This window comes from Scylla paramamosain, chromosome 27 (assembly GCF_035594125.1).
Source record: "Scylla paramamosain isolate STU-SP2022 chromosome 27, ASM3559412v1, whole genome shotgun sequence".
NCBI lineage: Eukaryota > Metazoa > Arthropoda > Malacostraca > Decapoda > Portunidae > Scylla > Scylla paramamosain.
In genome coordinates, this window is record NC_087177.1 from 15,503,593 (window position 1) to 15,526,962 (window position 23,370).

At 39.5% G+C, this 23,370-nt stretch overlaps 1 protein-coding gene and 1 long non-coding RNA gene across 5 annotated transcripts in view; one reads left to right on the forward strand and one right to left on the reverse strand.

The window, feature by feature from the left end:
• LOC135114280 (uncharacterized) overlaps positions 1-11,518 on the reverse strand; it is a 29,114-nt gene extending 17,596 nt beyond the window's left edge. Inside the window, exons 1-3 of the long non-coding RNA XR_010275472.1 lie at positions 11,398-11,518; positions 9,483-9,587; positions 5,641-5,745 (exon numbers count right to left, since the gene is read on the reverse strand). This is a non-coding gene — a long non-coding RNA (uncharacterized LOC135114280). The remainder of the gene's footprint in view (positions 1-5,640; positions 5,746-9,482; positions 9,588-11,397) is intronic.
• The window catches only part of LOC135114279 (moesin-like), a 63,639-nt gene extending 41,248 nt beyond the window's left edge, over positions 1-22,391 (forward strand). For all 4 annotated transcript variants that reach the window (XM_064030159.1, XM_064030162.1, XM_064030161.1 and 1 more), the window contains 6 exons: positions 9,289-9,366; positions 9,510-9,605; positions 10,089-10,193; positions 18,200-18,300; positions 18,497-18,634; positions 21,600-22,391. In XM_064030159.1, coding sequence (XP_063886229.1) covers positions 9,289-9,366; positions 9,510-9,605; positions 10,089-10,193; positions 18,200-18,300; positions 18,497-18,634; positions 21,600-21,786 — 705 coding nt within the window. In that variant the 3' untranslated portion in view covers positions 21,787-22,391. The remainder of the gene's footprint in view (positions 1-9,288; positions 9,367-9,509; positions 9,606-10,088; positions 10,194-18,199; positions 18,301-18,496; positions 18,635-21,599) is intronic.
• The last annotated feature ends 979 nt before the right edge of the window (positions 22,392-23,370 follow it).

Consider the following 23,370-nt stretch of genomic DNA (forward strand, 5'->3'; position numbering starts at 1 on the left):
TTTGGCTTAAAAGATAATTTATGAATAATAGGAAGACATTACAGAACCCTGAGGAACACCACTGTTAATAGACCTAGGAGAGCACTGACCATTTACAACAGCAGCAGCTGCAGAGAGAAGGATGGAAGCTGTAGAATGTTACTTTTGATTTCCAGGATAGAAGCTGTAGAAATTTACTTTTGATTTCCAGGATAGAAGCTATAGACTGTTACTTTTAATTTCCAGGATAGAAGCTGTAGAAATTTGCTTTTGACTTCCAGGATAGAAGCTGTAGAAATTTACTTTTGATTTCCAGGATAGAAGCTGTAGAATGTTATTTTTGATTTCCAGGATAGAAGCTGTAGAATGTTTTTTTTTATTTCCAGGATAGAAGCTGTAGAATGTTACTTATGATTTCCATTAAATGCTTTTGATATGTTGAATGCAACAGTGAAACTTTCATCAAAATCTCTATAAGAGGATGACCAAGACTTCATAAGGAAGGGCAGATCACCAGTAGGGTGGCTGCCATGGAATCATATCGGTGACCAGATATAAGGTTGTGAAGCGATAGGTGTTCAAGAATAATCTTGTTAATGATACATTAAAAAACTTTAGAGAGACAAGAAATTAAAGCAATAGGGCAGTGAGGAGGAGGCAGTAGACATCTGCTGAAACAATAATTACTCCCAGTGAGGTCTAAAGCACTGTTCAGGGGGTGCTGTGAACTTACCATTAAACCCAGCTTTGACCTCACTGAACGTTTCCCTTTGTGTCTCACAATACAAGGGAGCAGTCACAGCCTGCCCTCTAAAAACAACTCTCTTCCTCCACACAAAACTACAAACACCTAATAAAACACACACCCTTCACTCAAAAATTTGAAAATTATCATGGTGATGCCTACACCAGCCTCAGAGTCTCCATCTGGGGAGGGGACCATAAATGACCCCAGGTTGGACTGCCTTTCTGTCGACAACCCTAAGTGTCTTGACACCCCCCTCAACTTTTCTTCATTAACTTCTGTAACATTTGCGGTCTAAGATCTAATTTTCAATCTGTAGAACACCACCTCTCCTCTTCTAAACCTCATCTTCTTTTCCTCATTGAAACTCAGGTGTCTGAGGCAACTGACAGTAGCCCCTTTTCTGTTCCCTCTTACTTTCTCTATCCTCATTTTCGATCCAAAGCTGGATGTTGCGTTTATGTGCGCAATGACTTAACCTGCTCTTGTGCCCACGCTCTTGAATCTTCCAAGTTTTCCACCATCTGGCTACAGCTACAGAATCACTCTCAAACTAAATTTATCTGTGCTGTATACCTCTCACCTAACTCCTCTGACTATAAGAAATTCTTTGACTACTTAACTTCCAAAGTGGAGTACATTCTGACCCTCTTCCCTTTTGCAGAGATCTCCATTCTTGGAGACTTCAGTGTTCATCACCAGCTTTGGCTTTCCTCTCCCTTCATTGACCATCCTGGTGAACTAGCCTTCAACTTTGCTATCCTCCATGACCTAGAGCAATTGGTGCAACACCCTAGTCGTATTCCTGACCGTCTTGGAGATACGCCCAACATTCCTGACCTTTAATCCTTCTGCTTATGCTGTCACCCTTTCTTCTCCATTGGGCTCCTCCGATCACAATCTCATATCTGTATCTTGTCCTATCACTCCAATCCCTCCTCAGGATCCCCCTAAGCGAAGGTGCCTCTGGCGTTTTGCCTCTGCTAGTTGGGGGGACCTGAGGAGGTATTTTGCTGATTTTCCTTTTTTTTTTTTTTTTTTATGTAGGAAGGACATTGGCCAAGGGCAACAAAAATCTAATAAAAAAATTGCCCACTGAAATGCCAGTCCCATAAAAGGGTCAAAGCAGTGGTCAAAAATTGATGAATAAGTGTCCTGAAACCTCCCTCTTGAAGGAATTCAAGTCATAGGAAGGTGGAAATACAGAAGCAGGAAGGAAGTTCCAGAGTTTACCAGAGAAAGGGATGAATGATTGAGAATACTGGTTAACTCTTGCATTAGAGAGGTGGACAGAATAGGGGTGAGAGAAAGAAGAAAGTCTTGTGCAGCGAGGCTGTGGAAGGAGGGGAGGCATGCAGTTAGCAAGATCAGAAGAGCAGTTAGCATGAAAATAACGGTAGAAGACAGCTAGATATGCAACATTGCGGTGGTGAGAGAGAGGCTGAAGACATTCAGTTAGAGAAGAGGAGTTGATGAGATGAAAAGCTTGGAATGACTACTGCTTTCGTGTCAGAAACCTGTCTTTGTGTGCTGAGCACATAACAGAGGTGATAGTGTCTCGCATGGAGATGTACATTCCTCACTCTTTTTCTCGACCTAAACCTTCCAAACCTCGGTTTAGCACAGCTTATTCTCGTGCTATACATGATAGAGGTGGCCCACAAAAGGTACTTAAGCCTTCCATCACCAGAGTCTCATGCACTTTATATTTCTGCCCGGAACCATGCCAAGTCTGTTTTCCAACTAGCCAAAAACTCCTTCGTTAACAGAAAGTGTCAAAACCTATATAAAAATATCTCCAATAACTTTGCTTCTTCCTTCCCTCCTTTATTTCAACCAGATGGCACCACTGCTATCACATCTACTTCTAAAGCTGAACTCTTTGCTCAAACCTTTGCTAAAAACTCTACCTTGGACGATTCTGGGCTTGTTCCTCCCTCTCCTCCATCCTCTGATTACTTCATGCTACCCATTAAAATTCTTTGCAATGATGTTTTCCATGCCCTTGCTGGTCTAAACCCTCCTACCTTGGACGATTCTGGGCTTGTTCCTCCCTCTCCTCCATCCTCTGATTACTTCATGCTACCTATTAAAATTCTTTGCAATGATGTTTTCCATGCCCTTGCTGGTCTAAACCCTCAGAAGGCTTATGGACCTGATGGGGTCCCTCCTCTTGTTCTCTGAAACTGTGCCTCCGTGCTTGCACCTAGCCTTGTCAAACTCTTTCAGCTCTGTCTGTCAACATCTACCTTTCCTTCTTGCTGGAATTTTGCCTACATTCAGCCTGTTCCTAAAAAGGGTGACCGTTCTAATCCCTCAAACTACCATCCTATTGCTTTAATTTGCTGCCTATCTAAAGTTTTTGAATCTATCCTCAGCAGGAAGATTCTTAAACATCTATCACTTCACGACCTTCTGTCTGATCGCCAGTATGAGTTCCCAAGGCCACTTTACTGGTGATCTTCTGGCTTTCCTTACCGAATCTTGGTCATCCTCTTTTAGAGATTTTGGTGAAACTTTTGCTGTTGCCTTGGACATTTCAAAAGCTTTTGATAGAGTCTGGCATAAAGCTTTTATTTCCAAACTACCCTCATACAGCTTCTATCCTTCTCTTTGTAACTTCATCTCAAGTTTCCTTTCTGACCGTTCTATTGCTGCTGTGGTAGACCGTCACTGTTCTCCTAAATCTATTAACAATGGTGTTCCTCAGGGTTCTGTCCTGTCACCCACTCTCTTCTTATTATTCATTAATGATCTTCTAAACCAAACTTCTTGTCCTATCCACTCCTTCGCTGATGATACCACCCTGCAGTTTTCCACGTCTTCATAGACGTCCAACCCTTCAGGAGGTAAACATTTCACGCAGGGAAGCCACAGAACACTTGACTTCTGATCTTTCTAAAATTTCTGATTGGGCCAGAGCAAACTTGGTATTGTTCAATGCCTCAAAAACTCAATTCCTCCATCTATGAACTCAACACAACTGTCCAGACAACTATCCCCTCTTCTTCAATGACACTCGTGTCCCCCTCTTCTTCACTGAACATCCTCGGTCTGTCCTTTACTTATAATCTGAACTTCACATCTCATCTCTAGCTAAAACAGCTTCTATGAAGTTAGGCATTCTGAGATGTCTCCACCAGTTTTTTTCACCACCCCCCCAGCTGCTAACTCTGTACAAGGGCCTTATCCGTCCATGTATGGAGTATGCTTCACATGTCTGGGGGGGTTCCACTCATACTGCTCTTTTGGACAGGGTGGAATCAAAAGCTTTTCGTCTCATCAACTCCTCTCCTCTAACTGACTGTCTTCAGCCTTTCTCTCACCCCTGCAATGTTGCATCTCTAGCTGTCTTCTACCACTATTTTCATGCTAACTGCTCTTCTGATCTTGCTAACTGCATGCCTCCCCTCCTCCTGCAGCCTCGCTGCACAAGACTCTCTTCTTTCTCTCACCCCTATTCTGTCCACCTCTCTAATGCAAGAATTAACCAGTATTCTCAAACATTCATCCCTTTCTCTGGTAAACTCTGGAACTCCCTGCCTGCTTCTGTATTTCCACCTTCCTATGACTTGAATTCCTTCAAGAGGGAGGTTTCAAGACACTTATCCATCAATTTTTGACTACTGCTTTGACCCTTTTATGGGACTGCCATTTCAGTGGGCATTTTTTTTTTATTGGATTTTTGTTGCCCTTGGCCAGTGTCCCTCCTACATAAGAAAAAAAAAAAAAGTTTGAGGGATAAGAGTGGTCACCCTTTTTAAGGAAAGGCTGAATATTTCCAGCAAGAAGGAAAGGTAGACATTGACAAACAGAGTTGGTACTTTGACTAGGCAAGGTGTAAGCACAGAGGTACAGTTTTGGAAGACAATAGGAGGGACCCTATCTGGTCCATAAGCTGGAAAGAGAAAAGAAAATGTGATGCTTGAAGATGCCAGACATCACATTTAACTCAAAACTTTGCAAGAGACCAAATAGTGGTTGGACATGTCTCCTCTTTCATTACTGAATACTTTTCACATCCAGCAATCTTCCTCTTGCTTTTCTAGGCACATCCTTCTGCCTACTTGTTTCATCCTTTGTAAACAATGGATTTCCAATTACCAACTCATGCAACACAAAACTTTATCATTCTTCCTGTTTTAACTTGTTACAAGCACACCATGTTTATCAACTATGTCTTCAACCATAATCATCTTTAATGTTAATATCATAGCTGGGCACAATAATAAAAAAACTTATCATGATGACCAATAAATCAATAACGATAACCTTATCAGCAGTAACTGATGATAGATAACTGGCAATAAATTTATCACCCAGTAACTGATAACTGATTAATTGATAAAACCAAAATTCTGATACTAGCTATAATGATATTGATATTTTAAATAAAAAAGTTGATAAATCCAAATCTTTATTTTTAGCTTTTTCTTCGAAAACTTTAAAAAATCTTAGAAAACTTCAAATTCAATGTTCATCCTGTCTCTTCCCTAATGAAAACTTCTGTTTTAAGTAAAATAACTACATTGATTTTGAAAGTTTAAAACTTCGATATGTTCATGTTCCAAAAACTAAAACAACTGATTATTGCTGGTTTGGAACCAAAAGTAATAGCAATACTGATGAATCGATAATTCGGGAAAAATAATTATTGGATAACTGATAACTCAATATTGTTATTGCAATAAATTATTGTGATATTTAAATAACACCCACCTATGGTTAGTATATTATGTGTAGTGTGGTGCAGTGAGGTCCCATAGAAGCCTAGAGGTAAGTAAGATGTGAGAGAATGTATGTAAAATATTTATTTATAAACTTGTCCCCTTAGACCCACATCAGCCTGGTGTAGAGATATTAATGGATAGGAGCTAAAAATGTTATACTTTCTTCTACAGGTTGGCTACTCTTACATTTTCTTTGTGCTGGCCCTCTGGATGACAGTGGTCTCTGAGCTCTTTGCTGGAAAGGTCTGCCTCCCACACTTCTAGAACACTGGGCCAGTTGTTGTAGACATCCTTTATAGATATGGAAGTACATATGATTAGTTGGTATAGTGATGGGACCATCATGGCTGACATTAAACCATTTGAGCTTTGGTTATCATCCTGGCTCATCTGGTAGTTATGTGTGCTTTGGGTGTTCCATCATAGTTTGATTGTCGATCAATTTTTCAGTATTTTAAGTCAGATCATTACTTTAGGGTATATATTTTTGTCTTTGCTAAAGCAATTGTACATAATACTCAAGTGTATGGAGTGAGTATATTTCTGTCTTACAGGATGTAATTCTTATTTTTCCTTCCCAAGAAAATAGATTTGGCTGATGGTAATTTCTGGATTACTCAAATTTCCTTAAGAAGATTTCTGATCTGGTAAGCAATTCTGTATTTTTTGGTACAATGATATAAAGACTACATTACTTGTAAACTTCATACAACTGTAAGCACTGCATCTGTCTGTGTCTGAATACCAAAGATCCTTCATTCATAGGATTAGAAAACACTGATGACATTTAATTTGCTTAATATGTATGTTCCTGATGGATTGTTTCATCTGAGACCTCCCTATGAGGTGGTAGCCATGACAGAAGAACCCTCTTACCTAACCTTCATGCAGACTCCAGCTTTCCTGCATTCATTGTTTAAAATCTTAACTTCATGTATTTCCTTAGTTATTTTTATCACAAGCACAAGGATAGTACTTGATATTTTATGATTTATGTTTAGAAAATGTTACATTGTGAATAACAAAGATTTTGAATTCCTGTAATGAGAGTGTTCAGATGGCATGATATAATACTTAACTTTCACTAGACACTTCAACAATATAAGGAATTAAAAAAAATGCCATTCCCAAGTTTTATTGTACATTACTGTGTATGCATTTAATATCAAGTATAATGAAAGACTATATACTATTTTGTATTTGACATTTACTATCATCCAAATAATTGCACCTTCAGTGAAGGTTGGCCTTCATCAAGTGTTACTTTAAAAAATTTTGTGATAATATTTCAGATAAAAATTGATAAATACTGTATGTATATGGCAGTTGATTTATTTACAGAAGTACTCAAATGATGAATATTGTTGGAAAAGTATTAAAGAAAAAGTCTTGTAATTGAGAGAAACAGCATTTGTATAATTTGTAATTTTTATTTATTTATTTTTTAAGGTGGCAAATATGCTCTCTAAATCTGTACTTTTTAAAATAGTAATTTTTACTTCTGCTTACATGTAGGTTATTTGCAGTAGAGGTCAAGGGGATAGGCTGTGTGATTGTAGTGATGAGAAAACATGATGAAGCTGGACATTTTATTTGTCCAACATTTTGAAGAAGTTTGTTCATCAGAACTTTAGAAAAAATAAAGATATGTGACATCCTGTCTTTTCCCAGCACTACAATCCACATACTTGTCTAACCAATACAAGACAGGCTGTAAGGAAAAAAAAAACTAAATGTTGCCAAAGATAAAGAAATCTCCCTACAATATATGTGGAATCAAGTAAATAAATGGCACCTCTCATATCTTAATTTGAAGCATAAAACTTATTTTTAATTTCATAATTACAATTTAGTAGTTAAGCTTTTGTTCCTAATTACTAATTAGTTACTTTGGTACCTGATCCAATATGTGAAATATTAAGTTCTGTGAATATATATGGATATTCCATGTAAAGATAAGGAAAATTTATTATAAATAAGTATGTAATGTATATACATATACAAATTATATGTACTGTATTGTTTTTTAGAAAAATAAATAGAAAATATTTTCATTATTTTCTGCATAGCCATATTTTATTGAAAGTGACTGAGTTGGGCCAAAAAGACAATGATAAAGAGTATTCTTCATACTATCATCTATTCCACTGGGAATATTTGGAACTCTTTCTGGCATTTCCCACCGCTATGCATTAGGAGTACCAAAACACCTGCAAAACTAAACTGGCAAAATTTATTGGATCCCTTTCCTCTTCACTCATTGGAACACTGCACATCTAATCAAGATGGTGACATCAGGATTTATTTGTGAAGTGGAAGAATGTCAACCCTCTCATCACTATCATGAGAGTAGAGTAAGTGCAGGTGGGAAGAAAGTATAAGGTGTGGGAGAAAAAAGTTTTACCCACTCAACATAATTATCAATCTAGGGTTCACTCCTCAAGATAAGTTTTATCTCCTGTGTCTAGGAAGGAAATCAGTTCAGGAGGATGTGGTGACTATCTTCAGTTCAGAAGGAAGTGGTGACTATCTGCTTTGATGGAAAATATCCTTTTGTATTACAAATTTTAACAAAAAGATTCTTCCAAAACATGGACAAAGTGATAAATATTAAATCAATACAGATACCTACAGTCACTTCATTTATCTGGTCCTGACAAGCTATCAAGGTTATCTGATTACTGTCAATATTATCTATAACATGCCTCATTTAAGCTGACCACTGACTGTCTACATTGTTGTTTTTCCTATTATTGGACAGTATGTGTTAAGGCAGACGTGTAGTGAAGCTGACCACTGACTGTTTACATTGTTGTTTTTTCTATTATTGGACAGCACGTGTTAAGCCACTGTCTTTAGAACTGCCTGATAACTGTAGCACAGAAGAAATTTAATAATTCCATGCTGTGAGTTTCATCATGACAAAAACCAGAAGGGTAAGAATCTCTGTGTACCCTATTGTACTCTACTGTAACCAACAAAACTGGCTAGTCTTCAATATGAAATTTAGATAGTGAATTCATCTGTCTGGTGACATACTATTAGTGAGCACCAATGATATGCAAGGGTGGGGAGTGAACATACTCCCACAAACATGATGCTAAATTGACAATCCTTTGCTTCTCAGATGGGGACTTTAAGGAAAACTAATGACACTTATCCTTTATATGTTGATAGCTGAGTGACATCCCCCAGTCACACATAACTTTCTTTCTCTGCTGCCATATTGGTTCCCTTGCCACCTTCTAGTGTTTTCCAGTTACTGCTCTACTTAACTGGTACAATATATTTTTCCCTTTATTGCAATATCACTACCAAACTTACTATTCATCCCTATACCTATGAACATTCATTTACCAGTGCCATGAAAATCTACTGTATATTGCTTTTTTTTTACTATTCATTTTAACTCTTACAAGACAGAACAATTAACTAATTACTATGAGCTAGAGCTAATGTCTTATTAATTCTTATTACTTTAACAAAGCAGAATCAAAAACTTTTTACGTATCCTATATCTCACCAATTGCATGGAAAGAATATGAGCATACTAGCCATTATTCTCATGAATTGTTCTGGCAATATTAGTGTACTGAAGAAACTGGTATTACAGGTATAATCAGAAGAGGAAATATCGAACTACAAAAGGAAAGGCTCAACTATATTAATTTTTCATGAACTACAGTTACTGTATAATGGTCCCCAAAGCTCACACTGGTTGCTAATAATTAATGTTCTTGCTAAATAATATTGAAAATACTAAATATATCTGGGTGCATGCAGAGCATACATGAAAATGTCCCCACAAACTTATGAATACTTCGTATCTAACAGATCCGTGTCATCACAGGAATGCAGGATGTTACTATTGCAATTGACAACAAGATCTTGGGTTCTGAATTCCTACTTCAAGTAAGTGTATCAATAAATTAATTGTGTACATTTACCATGCATAATTTCTGAACAAGTAGAAAAAATTATAATCATGTAATTTAATATTAAAAAAATGGAGTGTCATATTGACTTACTGTGACCATTGTGGTTATGTGGTGCAGGTAGCATCTGAACTTGGCATTGATGACACACAATGGCTGGGCCTGCAGTACAGTGACCTCCATGGACGGTGGTGGTGGCTACAGGACCACAAAAAGGTAACAGATCATTTGTAAGGTTTCCACTGCATGTATAACTTAATTACTTTAACAGTGCGCGTGCGCACACACACACACACACACACACACAGTTAACAAGGAAATACAAATGATATACTACTACTATTGTCTGTCCCTATCTCAACTACCATATTTCTATTACGTATCTCCATATACAACTACTACTACTGCTAGGTACTATTAATGTGTTAAAATACTTGTGCATCACATTTAGGGCCAGTAAGTCAGCTATAGTTTTTAATATGGAACATCACAAAATAGTTATAACAAGATTTTTTTTTTATCTGGCCACCAAAAAAATATTTGAAAAATACATACATATCACATTTTCCAATGACATCTGCAGGAGAGAGGAAGACATGGTAAATCTTGAGTGAGGGATAAATTTCCCTTGTAAAGCAGTAGTATTTCTCCTATGCTATGAACACATTGCTACTGTATAAATTATCTGTCCTGACCTAGGTGTTGGCCCAGAAGGTGCGGCCCATAGCAGACCCACTCATCATGTTCCTGAAGGTGCGGCTCTACCCACCAAAGCCCTCTGCCCTCAATGATACAACCATGCAGGTCAGTCTTGACAATCCTCTCCTTTACATCAGTTCACCGAAGTTCAACAGGAAGATCTCAAAGTGCACTGAAGTAAAATCATACCTACTTCCCCTAACCTTGTGTACAGAAGCATATATGTATGTACATACATAAAGTATATAACAAATGTGAGTTTTCACCAGTTAATCAAATACTACTGGTGGGCAACAATAGTTTAACCTAAACATTACTATTATATATATATATATATATATATATATATATATATATATATATATATATATATATATATATATATATATATATATATATATATATATATATATATATATATAATTTTTTTTTTTTAACATGCAGCACACCATAGCACACTGCACAGCTGCATATGGGTTTGGAGAAAAGCGACAGTCATAAGACCGCAGATGAGTAAGAATGAGTTTCAGAAGTAGCCAAATGTAATTTGTGGGTTAACACTGCCTGCGATGCTAACACTGGCTATGCAATGCCACGGGGCGACGCTGGCGACGCGAATATTCACACCGTGAGCGATGCGATGCTATAATGTGCACCTTCTCCATCAAGGAGAGGAGTACAGTGAATAGTGACATGCCGGGTCATGCCCTTGTTGCCTGAAGTGACTCAAGTCGCTCAGAAGTGCATGCATCAGCAAAGCTGTCTTAAAAGAAAATTGCTCCTTGCCTAAAAAAAAAAAAAAAAAAAAAAAAATACTGTAGCGATTGAAAGTGAAGTGGCTTTGCATCACGCGCATCGTATAGCTAGCATAGCATCGCAGCCGGTATGAACTCGCCTTTATTCCTACAAACTAAGACCCATTCAAAAGTACATACTTTCTTTGCAATTGGAAGGAATTAAAATGAAAATTTATGAAAAAAAAAAATGCTGCGGCTTTTTTGGAGGAACTGAAACATCCCTCCCTCTTCCTGCTAGGCGGTTATTATGTGAAGTTACGTTAGAAATCTCATGTAGAAACATAGGCACAATAACTGCTGAGATCATGCCTCTCATTATAGCTGTGGTGAAATATGTCATGTTTAGTGGTTTATTATTGTCTTATTACATCGAGCTATCTGTGTAACACTATGAAAGGGAAGCCAGCATGCTGCCGTGACAGTACAACTGCCGAGGAAATACGATCGTCGATTTGTGTATCCTTAATCTATATCTCTGGTATTTATCCGAAATACAAGATAGGTTACCTTACCAGTCTTTATGGTTGTATCCAGTTCAAAGTAGCACAACTCTCGCCACAATGTCTGTTTAGTGGTTACCACTCAAGTCTGTCTCTACGAACAAATAATTTCACCAGCTGGTAGCTGTTTACACCAAAGTTCACAATGAATTCATTCGACACTGAACCGAAACACCTTTAACTGTCCATTCTCATAAATAACAACACAATTACATTAGTTATAACCGGTATGTAAGTTCATGATTTCTTAAGAAAACCCTCGTTATACCAGACTAATGGGGCGAGGCCACTGACATTAAAGGCGAAAATCTGAAAAAAAACGACGGTGAGTGGAGCGTCACAACCTCTAATCCCTCCCTTCCCTTTCCCTACACTCTCTCTCTCTCTCTCTTCTTCTTCTGCGCCATGGACAGGATTTTCCGCCAAGCAGTGCAAGCGGGAGAGGGGAAGATGCCATCTTGATCAAGGGGAGTGAGTGGTCAGGAGCGCCACAGCCACTAATAACATCTGCCGATGCGAGACTTGAGGCAGAAGCAGTGTGGGTGACAGGATTGCGCTGCCGGCCAGCCTAAATTATTATTCAGTAATGTGAAAATTATGACATTTTTTTCTTTTCTATACATTATGGCATAATGTATGGTAGACAATATGTGGCAGATGGCAGACAAATACCAAATTATGACAGAAATACCATAATTATGGCAGACAGCACAACCCTGGTCGGTGCAGTGTTCGCTCACCACTACCACCACCCACACCCTCCCTCCTTCACACCCTCACTCACTCCCTCACCACCACCGCCGCTTACCAGGATTTCTTACCATGATAAGCTCTACTAGAAGAGAGCTCTAAACATGCCAACACGCCACAGTGTAATAAAATATTTGTGATGATGACAATACCTGATGTTAAATACCATGGAATACTGTGGAATGTGTGTTGTGAACATTTAGTGAATCATCAATAATAATACACAGTTGATATTCCGGCCTTTGGCCGGACGTTCCGCCCCATTTACACACATTTGTCTGGTAAATCTGATGGATGGTCCGCAGGCCATACATGTCTGTTAAATGCGGAAATCTGCTATAATGAGGCTCGATATTACGAGGGTTTACTGTAATCATACAAACTTTGAATAAAACCTGGAACTATTCCAGCCACAACAGTAACCTTGCACCATACACATGAAGGGTTAAAGCCTCATTCAGATTGGCGAATTTGGATGGCGAATGCCTTACAACTCCACTGTGACTCGTTCGCAGCGGAGTTGCAGCTTGTTCACAGCGGAGTTGTCATGCATTTGTATCAAAGTTGCTGCGCTTTCGCAACGGAGTTGCCGCATGTTCGCAACGGACTAGCAGCAGAGCTGTCAGAGCGGTCTGAGTCGCAGCGCGTTCGCCAGGCGACAGCTAATGTTTTGGACTGTTCAGAACATTAGCAACGGAGTCGCCACGTTTGGGAGTCACAGCACGTTCGCAGCGGTGTCGTAGCACTGTTGCATTGCTGTTGCTGCTATTGCAACAAATTCACAGTGATGTTGCAGCAAATTCACCGCGTTCACAGCGCTGTCGCAGCAGATATGTTATATAGTAGCAACCATAGTTGGGCGCAATAACGAAAAAAAAAAAAACCTCACGATGTCCGATAAATCGATAACGATAACCTTATTGGCGATAACCGATAATCGGTAACTGTAAATAAATTTATTGTCCGATAACTGATAAATAGATAAATCCAAAATTTCAATGCAAGTTATAACGATATTGATATTTTAAATAATAATAATAATAAAAAAATCGATAAATCTTAGAAAACTTAGAAAAATCTTAGAAAAAAAATTCAATGTTTATCCTGTCTCTTCACTAGTAAAAATTATTGTTTTAAGGAAAATAACTACATTTGATTTTCTAAGTTTAAAACTTCAACATGGTCATGTTCCAAAAACTAAGATTATCGATTGCCGCTAGTTTGAACCAAAAGTATTGGCGATACCAATGAATCCATAACGCGGGAAAAATAATTATCGAATAACCGATAACCCAATATTGTTATTGTGATAAATGATCGCGATAATTTATTGTGATAACGCCAATCTCTGGTAGCAACCATAGGTGGGCGTTATCGCGATAAATTATCGTGATAATTTATCTCCATAATTCATCACAACGATTTTTTTTTTTTTATGTAAGAAGGACACTGGCCTAGGACAGCAAAAATCCAATAAAAAAAAAAAAAGTCCACTGAGATGCCATTCCCAGAAAAGGGTCCAAATCAATAGTGAACAATTGAAGGATAAGCGTCTTGAAACCTCCCTCTTGAAGGAATTCAAGTCATAGGAAGGTGGAAATACAGAAGCAGGCACGGAGTTCCAGAGTTTACCAGAGAAAACGATGAATGATTGAGAATACTGGTTAAGTCTTGCATTAGAGAGGTGGACAGAATAGGTGTGAGAGAAAGAAGAAAGTCTTGTGCAGCGAGCCCGCAGGAGGAGGGGAGGCATGCAGTCCACAATATCAGAAGAGCATGAAGTTAGCATGAAAATAGCGATAGAAGATAGCTAGAGATGCAACATTGCGGCGATGAGAGAGGCTGAAGACAGTCAGTTAGAGGAGAGGAGTTGATGAGACGAAAAACTTTTGATTCCACCCTGTCATGTAAAGCATACTCCATACATGGACTGATAAGGCCCTTGTACAGAGTTAGCCGCTGGTGGGGGGGGGGTGAAAAAAAACTGACGGAGATGTCTCAGAACACCCAACTTCATAGAAGCTGTTTTAGCTAGAGATAAAATGTGAAGTTTCCAGTTCAGGTTATATGTAAAGGACAGACCAAGGATGTTCAGTGTAGAAGAGGGGGACAGTTGAGAGTCACTGAAGAAGACACTGAAGAAGACAGAACCTTCCAGTTGTCTGGAAGGTTGTGTCGAGTTGGTAGAATTGGTAGGAATGGAGTTGGTAGGAATTGAGTTTTTGAGGCATTGAACAATACCAAGTTTGCTCTGCCCCAATCAGAAATTTTAGAAAGATCAGAAGTCAAGCATTCTGTGGCTTCCCTGCGTGAAATGCTTACTTCCTGAAGTGTTGGATGTCTATGAAAAGATGTGGAAAAAGTGCAGGGTGGTATCATCAGCGTAGGAGTGGATAGGACAAGAAGTTTGGTTTGGAAGGTCATTGATGATAAACATCTATCACTTCACAACCTTCTATCTGATCGCCAGTATGGGTTCCGTCAAGGCTGCTCTACTGGTGATCTTCTGGCTTTCCTTACTGAGTCTTGGTCATCCTCTTTTAGAGATTTTGGTGAAACTTTTGCTATTGCCTTGGATATATCAAAAGCATTTCATAGAGTCTGGCACAAAGCTTTGATTTCCAAACTATCCTACTACAGCCTCTATCTTTCTCTTTGTAACTTCATCTCAAGTTTCCTTTCTGACCGTTCTATTGCTGCTGTGGTAGACGGTCACTGTTCTTCCCCTAAATCTATTAACAGTGGTGTTCCTCAGGGTTCTGTCCTGTCACCCACTCTCTTCTTATTATTCATTAATGATCTTCTAAACCAAACTTCTTGTCCTATCCACTCCTACGTTGATGATACTACCCTGCACTTTTCCACGTCTTTTCATAGGCGTCCAACCCTTCAGGAGATAAACATATCACGCAGGGAAGCCACAGAACGCCTGACTTCTGATCTTTCTAAAATTTCTGATTGGGGCAGAGCAAACTTGGTATTGTTCAATGCCTCAAAAACTCAATTCCTCCATCTATCAACTCGACACAACCTTCCAGACAACTATCCCCTCTTCTTCAATGACAATCAACTGTCCCCCTCTTCTACACTGAACATCCTTGGTCTGTCCTTTACTCATAATCTGAACTGGAAAATTCACATCTCATCTCTAGCTAAAACAGCTTCTATGAAGATAGGCGTTCTGAGACGTCTCCGCCAGTTTTTCTCACCCCCCAGCTTTTAACTCTGTACAAGGGTCTTATCCGTCCATGTATGGAGTATGCTTCACATGTCTGGGGGGGTTCCACTCATACTGCTCTTCTAGACAGGGTGGAATCAAAAGCTTTTCGTCTCATCAACTTCTCTCCTCTAACTGACTGTCTTCAGCCTCTCTCTCACCGCCGCAATGTTGCATATCTATCTGTGTTCTACCGCTATTTTCATGCTAACTGCTCTTCTGATCTTGCTAACTGCATGCCTCCCCTCCTTCTGCGGCCTCGCTGCACAAGACTTTCTTCTTTCTCTCACCCCTATTCTGTCCACCTCTCTAACGCAAGAGTTAACCAGTATTCTCAATCATTCATCCCTTTCTCTGGTAAACTCTGGAACTCCCTGCCTGCTTCTGTATTTCCACCTTTTTATGAATTGAATTCCTTCAAGAGGGAGGTTTCAAGACATATTCATCAATTTTTGACCACTGCTTTGACCCTTTTATGGGACTGGCATTTCAGTGGGCATATTTTTTTTATTGGATTTTTGTTGCCCTTGGCCAGTGTCCTTCCTACATAAAAAAAAAAAAAAAAATGACGGTCAGGAATATGAGTAGGGTGTTGCACCAATTGCTTTAGGGCGTGGAGGATGGCAAAGTTGAAGGCTAGTTCACCAGGATGGTCAGTGAAGGGAGAGGAAAGCCAAAGCTGGTGGTGAACATTGAAGTCTCCAAGAATGGAGATCTCGGCAAAAGGGAAGAGAGTCAGAATGTGCTTCATTTAAGAAGTTAAGTAGTCGAAGATTTTCTTATAGTCAGAGGAGTTAGGCAAGAGGTATACAGCACAGATAAATTTATTTCGAGAGTGACTCTGTAGTCATAGCTAGATGATGGAAATCTCGGAAGATTCAAGAGCCTGAGCACGAGAGCAGGTTAAGTCGTTGCGCACATAAACACAACATCCAGCTTTGGATTGAAAATGAACACAGACAAAGTAGGAGGGAACAGAAAAGGGGCTACTGTCAGTTGACTCAAGGCACCTGTGTTTCAGTGAGGAAGAAGATGAGGTTTAGAAGAGGAAAGGTGGTGTTCTACAGATTGAAAATTAGGTCTAAGACCGTGAATGTTGCAAAATTTAATAAAGAAAAAGTTGAGAGGGGTGTCAAGACACTTTAGGGTCGTTATCAGAAGAGCAGTCCGACCTGGGGACGTTTGTGGTCTCCTCCCCAGATGGGGACTCCGAGGCTGGTGTAGGAGTCGCCATGATAATTTTGAATTTTTGAGTGAAGGGTGTGTGTGTGTTATTAGGTGCTTATAGTTTTGTGTAGAGGAAGAGAGTTGTTTTTAGAGGGCAGGCTGTAACTGCTCCCTTGTGTTGTGAGACACAAAGGGAAACGTTCAGTGAGGTCACAGCTGGGTTTAATGATAAGTTAACAGCAACCCCTGATCCAGTGCTTTAGACCTCACTGGGAGTAATTATCGTTTCAGCAGGTGCCTACTGCCTCCTCTACAGAGGAGGTTATCAGGTATCCAATAATTATTTTACCCGCGTTACTGATTCATCACGATCGCCAAAATTTGTGTTTCCAAACTAGCGGTAATTGATAATTTTTGTTTTAAAACTTGAATATGTTCAAGTTTTTAAAACTTTCAAAATCAAATGTAGTTATCTTACTTAAAAGAGTACTTTTCATTAGTAAAGAGACAGGACTAACTTTAAATTAGATTTTTCTAAGATTTTCAAAATTTTCTAAGATAAAAGATAGAAATAAAGATTTGGATTTATCGAATTTTAGAAAATTAAGATACCAATACCGTTATTGCTATTATCGGAATTTTGGATTTATTGATTTATTGATTATAGGTTATCGTGATGAAAATTTTTTCATTATCGTGCCCAGCTAAAGTAGCAACCTCTTCTACATGCCCTTCACACCTTTGTGCTAGGGTCAGGTGACAGTGGACTAATACTTACATATTAACATGTTTGTTCATCTCTCTCTCTCTCTCTCTCTCTCTCTCTCTCTCTCTCTCTCTCTCTCTCTCTCTCTCTCTCTCTCTCTCTCAGTATTGTGTGATTTTGTGTGAATCAGGCATTTTCTATAATTTATTTGTTCGTGTTTTGACTTCTTTTTCACACCAAGGAGGGCTCACACAAACATGAAAAGGTTTATGAGTGTCTTCAATATAATATACTCCATCAATGAGTCGCACTGCATTCACAGCGTATTCCCAGTAGAGTGGCAGCACATTCGCAACGCGTTCGCAGCATGTTCACCAAGCATAAGAGACGCCACACAATTTGCAACACAGTCACCGTTCAGGAAATCGCAGCGGAGTCGCAGCAAAGTCGCCATTAAAATTTGCCAATGTGTGAACGGGGCTTTACTAATAAAGCAAGCCAAGGAGGCTCCACATCCCTGAACCATCTACAAAGTACGCTTAGGCTGTGCTGCTTCAGTGATAGTTGAAAATATAACAGCAATAAACTGGGATGCTAATCCTTTCCAACAGTAAACAAAAACAACAACAACAGCAACAACAACAACATTCCAGAGTATGAGTGTGTGTGTGTGTGTGTGTGTGTGTGTGTATTTCAGGCCGGTCTCAAGGATCACGTGCAGGATTTATTATCGTCAGCTACAGCCTCCAATGTAGGCTTTAAGTTCATGATAGTCCAAGGTATTGTCAAGGATGAGAGGCTTTACTCACAAGACATCCCATTATCTTGCTAAGTGAAGAAAGTAATTGGCTAACTGCTCGTTATTGAGTAAAAACAATTCAGTGTCACGAGTACCAGTGAACTTTGGTGAATAATGTGTGTGTGTGTGTGTGCGTGTGTGTGTAGCTAATTCTCCGCTCTTCTTACACTGGCAGCGGCTGGTATTCCTACAAGTACAGTCCGCCCTAGAAGTTGGGGAACTGATGTGCCCATCGCCCCGCAAAGGCACACTTGCCTCTCTAGCACGACAAGACAGGTGAATGTGATCAGTGTTGTGTATTCGTAGTGTCGTTCATCTGTAATAAATTTTATTTATAAAAAAAGAAAATTAATCTTGACTATAGAAATCCGTAATAAAATGTACATACGTTAGAAAAAAAAATTGTAATGCTAAATAAAAAAAAAAAAAAAAAAAATGTCCGGGCCTCCTCACCCCCATTCCTGCCTTACAGTGTTCTGCTGTACTTGGAGACGGCAGAGGACCTCGAGGAGTATGGGACGTGGCATTTCATCGTGACGCGACCACATGACCCTATCCCAGTCAGACTAAGCATCAACTTAACGGGCTTCAGTTTTACCCTCAATAACAGGTGAGTGGTGTTGGTGGCGGTGCTGAACTTGTAGGAATAAACTGAAGTCCATTCTGCTCTCGAGATGTCTTTCAGTCCTGTCTGGACCATCTTCAGGAGAAAAGTGAAGAACACTGTCATAATGGCATACCACAGGGAAACATCCTAAGCCCTTTTCTTTTCAACATTCTTGTAGAAAACCTGATAACATCGCCCTCTGCCTTCTGAATCCCACGTCCTTTGCTATGCCGTCGACATAGCAATAATTACAATGGGTCAGGGATATCTCCAAAACGCACAACCAATACTAAACACAGTTTTTGAACAATGCCAGTCCTTAGGACTTAACGGTTAACTTCCACAAAACAAGATCCATCCTCTTTTGAAGCAGCTCCCCTCAACCGCCGCTACACCTCCAAGAACATCTACTCCAATGGGCCCAGAGTTACCAGTACCTAAGCATCTGGAGGGACAAGCTATTGAAATTCAATATTCACACAGCCTTCCTCAAAGATCGCATAGAACAGCGTCTCAGAACGATGAGGTCTCTATCAAACCAGGAAACTGGGACGAACTCAAAAGTGCTCACTCTGTTCTACCTTCAAGCAGTCAGATCTTTGATCGACTATGCTGCCCCTGTCCTAGCTACAGCCTCAAACACTCAAATAAACTCATTACAAAAATTTCAAAAGAAAGGGCTTAGGACAATCCTCGGAGCGCCAAAATGGACAAAATTTCCATGCTCCAAGCAGAAGGCAGACTACCAACAATATAGAACAGATTACACTCACTCTACATCATTCTTCTACACAAGCACGCTACCATCCCTTCCAGAACACTTCTTCGAAAGCTGCAACAGAAACTACACCAAGATCCTGAGCTATTCAACGACAGTAAGTGGAGCAGGAGATCATGCAACAGCATCCGATCTCTTAACAGCCAAGATGCCTTCCTCAGACGCCACACTGATTTTCTACACCAAGACTATCGAATGCCACCACCATGGCTTGAAGATTCGTGGAAGGTCACAGTAACTAAACTCACTTGAAAGAAGACACAGCTAAACAATAACCAGTTGGCAGATGAAGCATGAAGAGCCTTGTCAGCAGGACTACAAGATAATAGGACCGAAGTATTCTTTACTGACGGCTCGCTAGACCCAACAACAAAAAGAGCAGCAGCGTCATTTACCCATCGCACCGAAGCTGCCTACTACCGTCTCCTGGATGAATCATTCATCCTACAGACGGAACTGGTAACCATCAAACAAGCCCTGGTTTATCCTGAGATCCGACACGACAATTTCGTCATTCACACTGACTCTTTGAGCTCCCTGCAGTTCCTACAACAAGGCACACCACATGACAACATATACTTGTACACATCGATAAACGCCACAGCCACACTGATACAAAGACAAAACGGACATATACACTTGAAATGGGTCCCAAGCCACGCGGGAGTCCAAGGGAATGATGAGTCCGATGCCATTGCAAAAACTGCCCTACTTCCTGTCGTCACTGCTGATATCCCGAGAGGTAGTACAGCAATCAAATCAGACCAGAGAAAGGAAGCACTGTGACCTAACAGTACGTAGCTACATAGAGATGCCACAGAAAGATCATCAAGCGCAAGCTAGTACACTATCGTCACAACAGACATCCTACACCCTAAACACACACTACTCAGACACATTAAAACAGACACCCCACACCCTGAACACACACTACCCAGACACATTAAAACACAGGCTCAGACTCAGGTTCAGATGCTTCTCAGAGATTAAAGATACCTTACTCGAGATCTGCACACACTGCAACACACAGACGAATACACCACTGATACACCACATTGAAAAGTGCCAGACTATGGCAACGCACCACACATTATTCAAGACACACCCTTGGACACACTAGTGCGCTTGGTGACACCCTTCCCACCGCCACGTTGATTCCTTTTCATTCATCCATACAAAATTGGATTCATGTGACCGAAAATGCGACGGTGTATCTTACACACTGCGTCTGCTGGTAAGTGACACTCCGTCACGCAGGAGCTTGCTGTCTCCAATACCAGGTACACACAAACAAGACAATAAAGCTGTGTGCCATTTTCAAACATAAGCCCGCGTCACCTCGATCATCAAGGTGACAATCTAAACGAACGAATGCCACTCTCTTCACTCCTCATGAAAATGGTTCAGACACAGCCGAAAGACGTCTCGAGAGCAGAATGGACTTGGGTTCAATCCTACAAACCCTACACCCTGACAAATGCTCCCTTGTGCTCGAGTTGCTGTAGACTTCAACAATACATACATACTCAGTGGCCTACTCCCTTTATATATATATATATATATATATATATATATATATATATATATATATATATATATATATATATATATATATATATATATATATATATATATATATATACACACACACACACACACACACACACACAATGTGTGTGTGTGTGTATGTGTGTGTGATGATAAACTTATAATCTTACCTATAATGAAAATAAAGATTACACAGGTACTGTCAGTATCCCATTCGTGTTCCTTTGGGGAGCTATTAATGTTAAACCATTTAGGTTCCATTTCCACAGTGTAGTTATCACACTACGGCAAGCCTGGACTGTGACACGTACGACACTTGAACCAGCGCGTCATGTTACCTTCAATACACATCAGCCCGTTAGTTTCAGCCACTTAACAAAAATAAGAATGTCTGACGTCTGACAAAAGGCAAATAATAAAACAACAAAATACTATTAATGGAATAATCACTCTCTAATATATCTTGACCATAAGGCCATCGCACAAGTTTTATCAAGATCATCATTAACATCTCTTCCCAGTTTATAAAAACTCATGTAAACTTATTTGCCAAATAACACCAAAATCCTGCTTATTTTTCCATTTTCTTTTACTAAACTATTTCCTCATGATGGCATACAAATGACCGTTTTCTCTCCTCAGGAAATATGAGTTCCCCTTCTCTGAGATCGAGAGCGTCAAGATAAAAAAGAGGAAATTGGTGCTGCGCCATACGTCTAAGGCTTTCCTAGACAGCGTCTTTGAGTGTCCCGACCATGCCCACGCCAAGGAACTCTACCAACAAGCCGTCCTCCACAGAAAGTTTTATTTAGCTAAAAACGCATGTTGATCCCACAAATACCCGTAGTGACACCAAAAAAAAAAAACTGTTGTTGTGTCCATCACGAGACCGATTACATCAAGTGTGTGTGTGTGTGTGTGTATGTGTGTGTTACATTCCCAGTACACTAATCCGGCACGACAACCACAATTTAACTTAATAATAAAGTCAATAGAAGATGTCATCATGGTTATCTGAAGCTACTCACAAAATTGATAAAGCTGGTGATAAAATGCCATGTATAGCAGAGGACATTTCAAACGAGGAGACTGACTTGATACATATCTCATGAAATGTATAATTTCTTATGACACACACACATACACACACACACATAAATTTGTGAGTATAACAAAGGGTACCAGTTAACTTTAGAACATATTCACTTTTTTTTTTTTTTACTAGACGATCTGGGATGGTGGAAATGGTTCGTTAATTACTACATGATTCTCTGTCGCCAAGTTTCTGTCTGCCTCCATTGGAAACTGCTGGTCAAAGTTTATCAGAATTATTATTAGAATGTGTCGTTAACAAATGTTACTTTGAGTTATCGCGCAATCGCGGTCATATGCACGTGCTGTTACTTTAGTTAGAATAAAATAGAAACTACTAGATGGTGAATATCATTGATTCCTCAGTGATTCGAAACTGTTCACGAAAACTAGCAGCAGCAGCAACATCACCACCATTACAACAACAATTACAAGAAGAAAAACCAGTAAAACGCCTAAGAAGGCAATTGATGGGCGAAGCGCATGAAGAATAGTGATGGAAATCTGACATTATTTTTCGTTATAACTTGTATTAATGTTATCTTAAAAAAAAAAAAAAAAATGAGGTTTATCATTTCATTAGTTAAAAAGTAAGCGGGAATTTCAGGCACCGCGCACATACCGCACTTGTCTAATATTCAAATCACTCTAGCTTAAAAATTTGCCAGAGGCCAATCGTGCCAACAGTGCTATATGAGGTAATTGCACTCCAGCGCTTTTTTTCGTTAGTCAGGAAGGAGGAAGGGGTTGTGAGGGCGAAATGAAGGCCAAATTAGTTAAATCAAGAAAGGTAACTAACTCAGAGAAGGCGAGGAATAACTTAAGTGTTTACTTCACAAATTGTAGAAGTACTTTGAATAAAACAGACTTGCTTAGAGGAATGGCGTGTGTAGAGAATCTTGATATCATTGCTTTAACAGAAACTTGGTTACATATGTCAGGAAAGTATTTAATCCAGAGGTTAAGACAGATGGTTATACACTATTCTATAAAGACAGGGAAACAGGAGAGAAGGAACACATTACAATGTTGTATTGACAGTAGAATTAAAACAAAAAGCAAAAAAGAGTCGATATGGATAGATATTAAGGAAGGATCACTGTCAGTAGTACTGGGATTAGTGTACAGGCCACCGAACAGTTCAAAGGAAATTAACACCTCACTATGGCAGGAAATAAATAGAGAAGGCAGGTATAGTCAGGTAAGTGTGGTAGGAGATTTTAATTTTAGGAATATCGACTGGAGCCTGATGGTGGGTAACAGTGAAACAGAGGAATTTCTTAAGGTAAGTGAGGATTTTTTTTTTAAACAGGCAATCTTA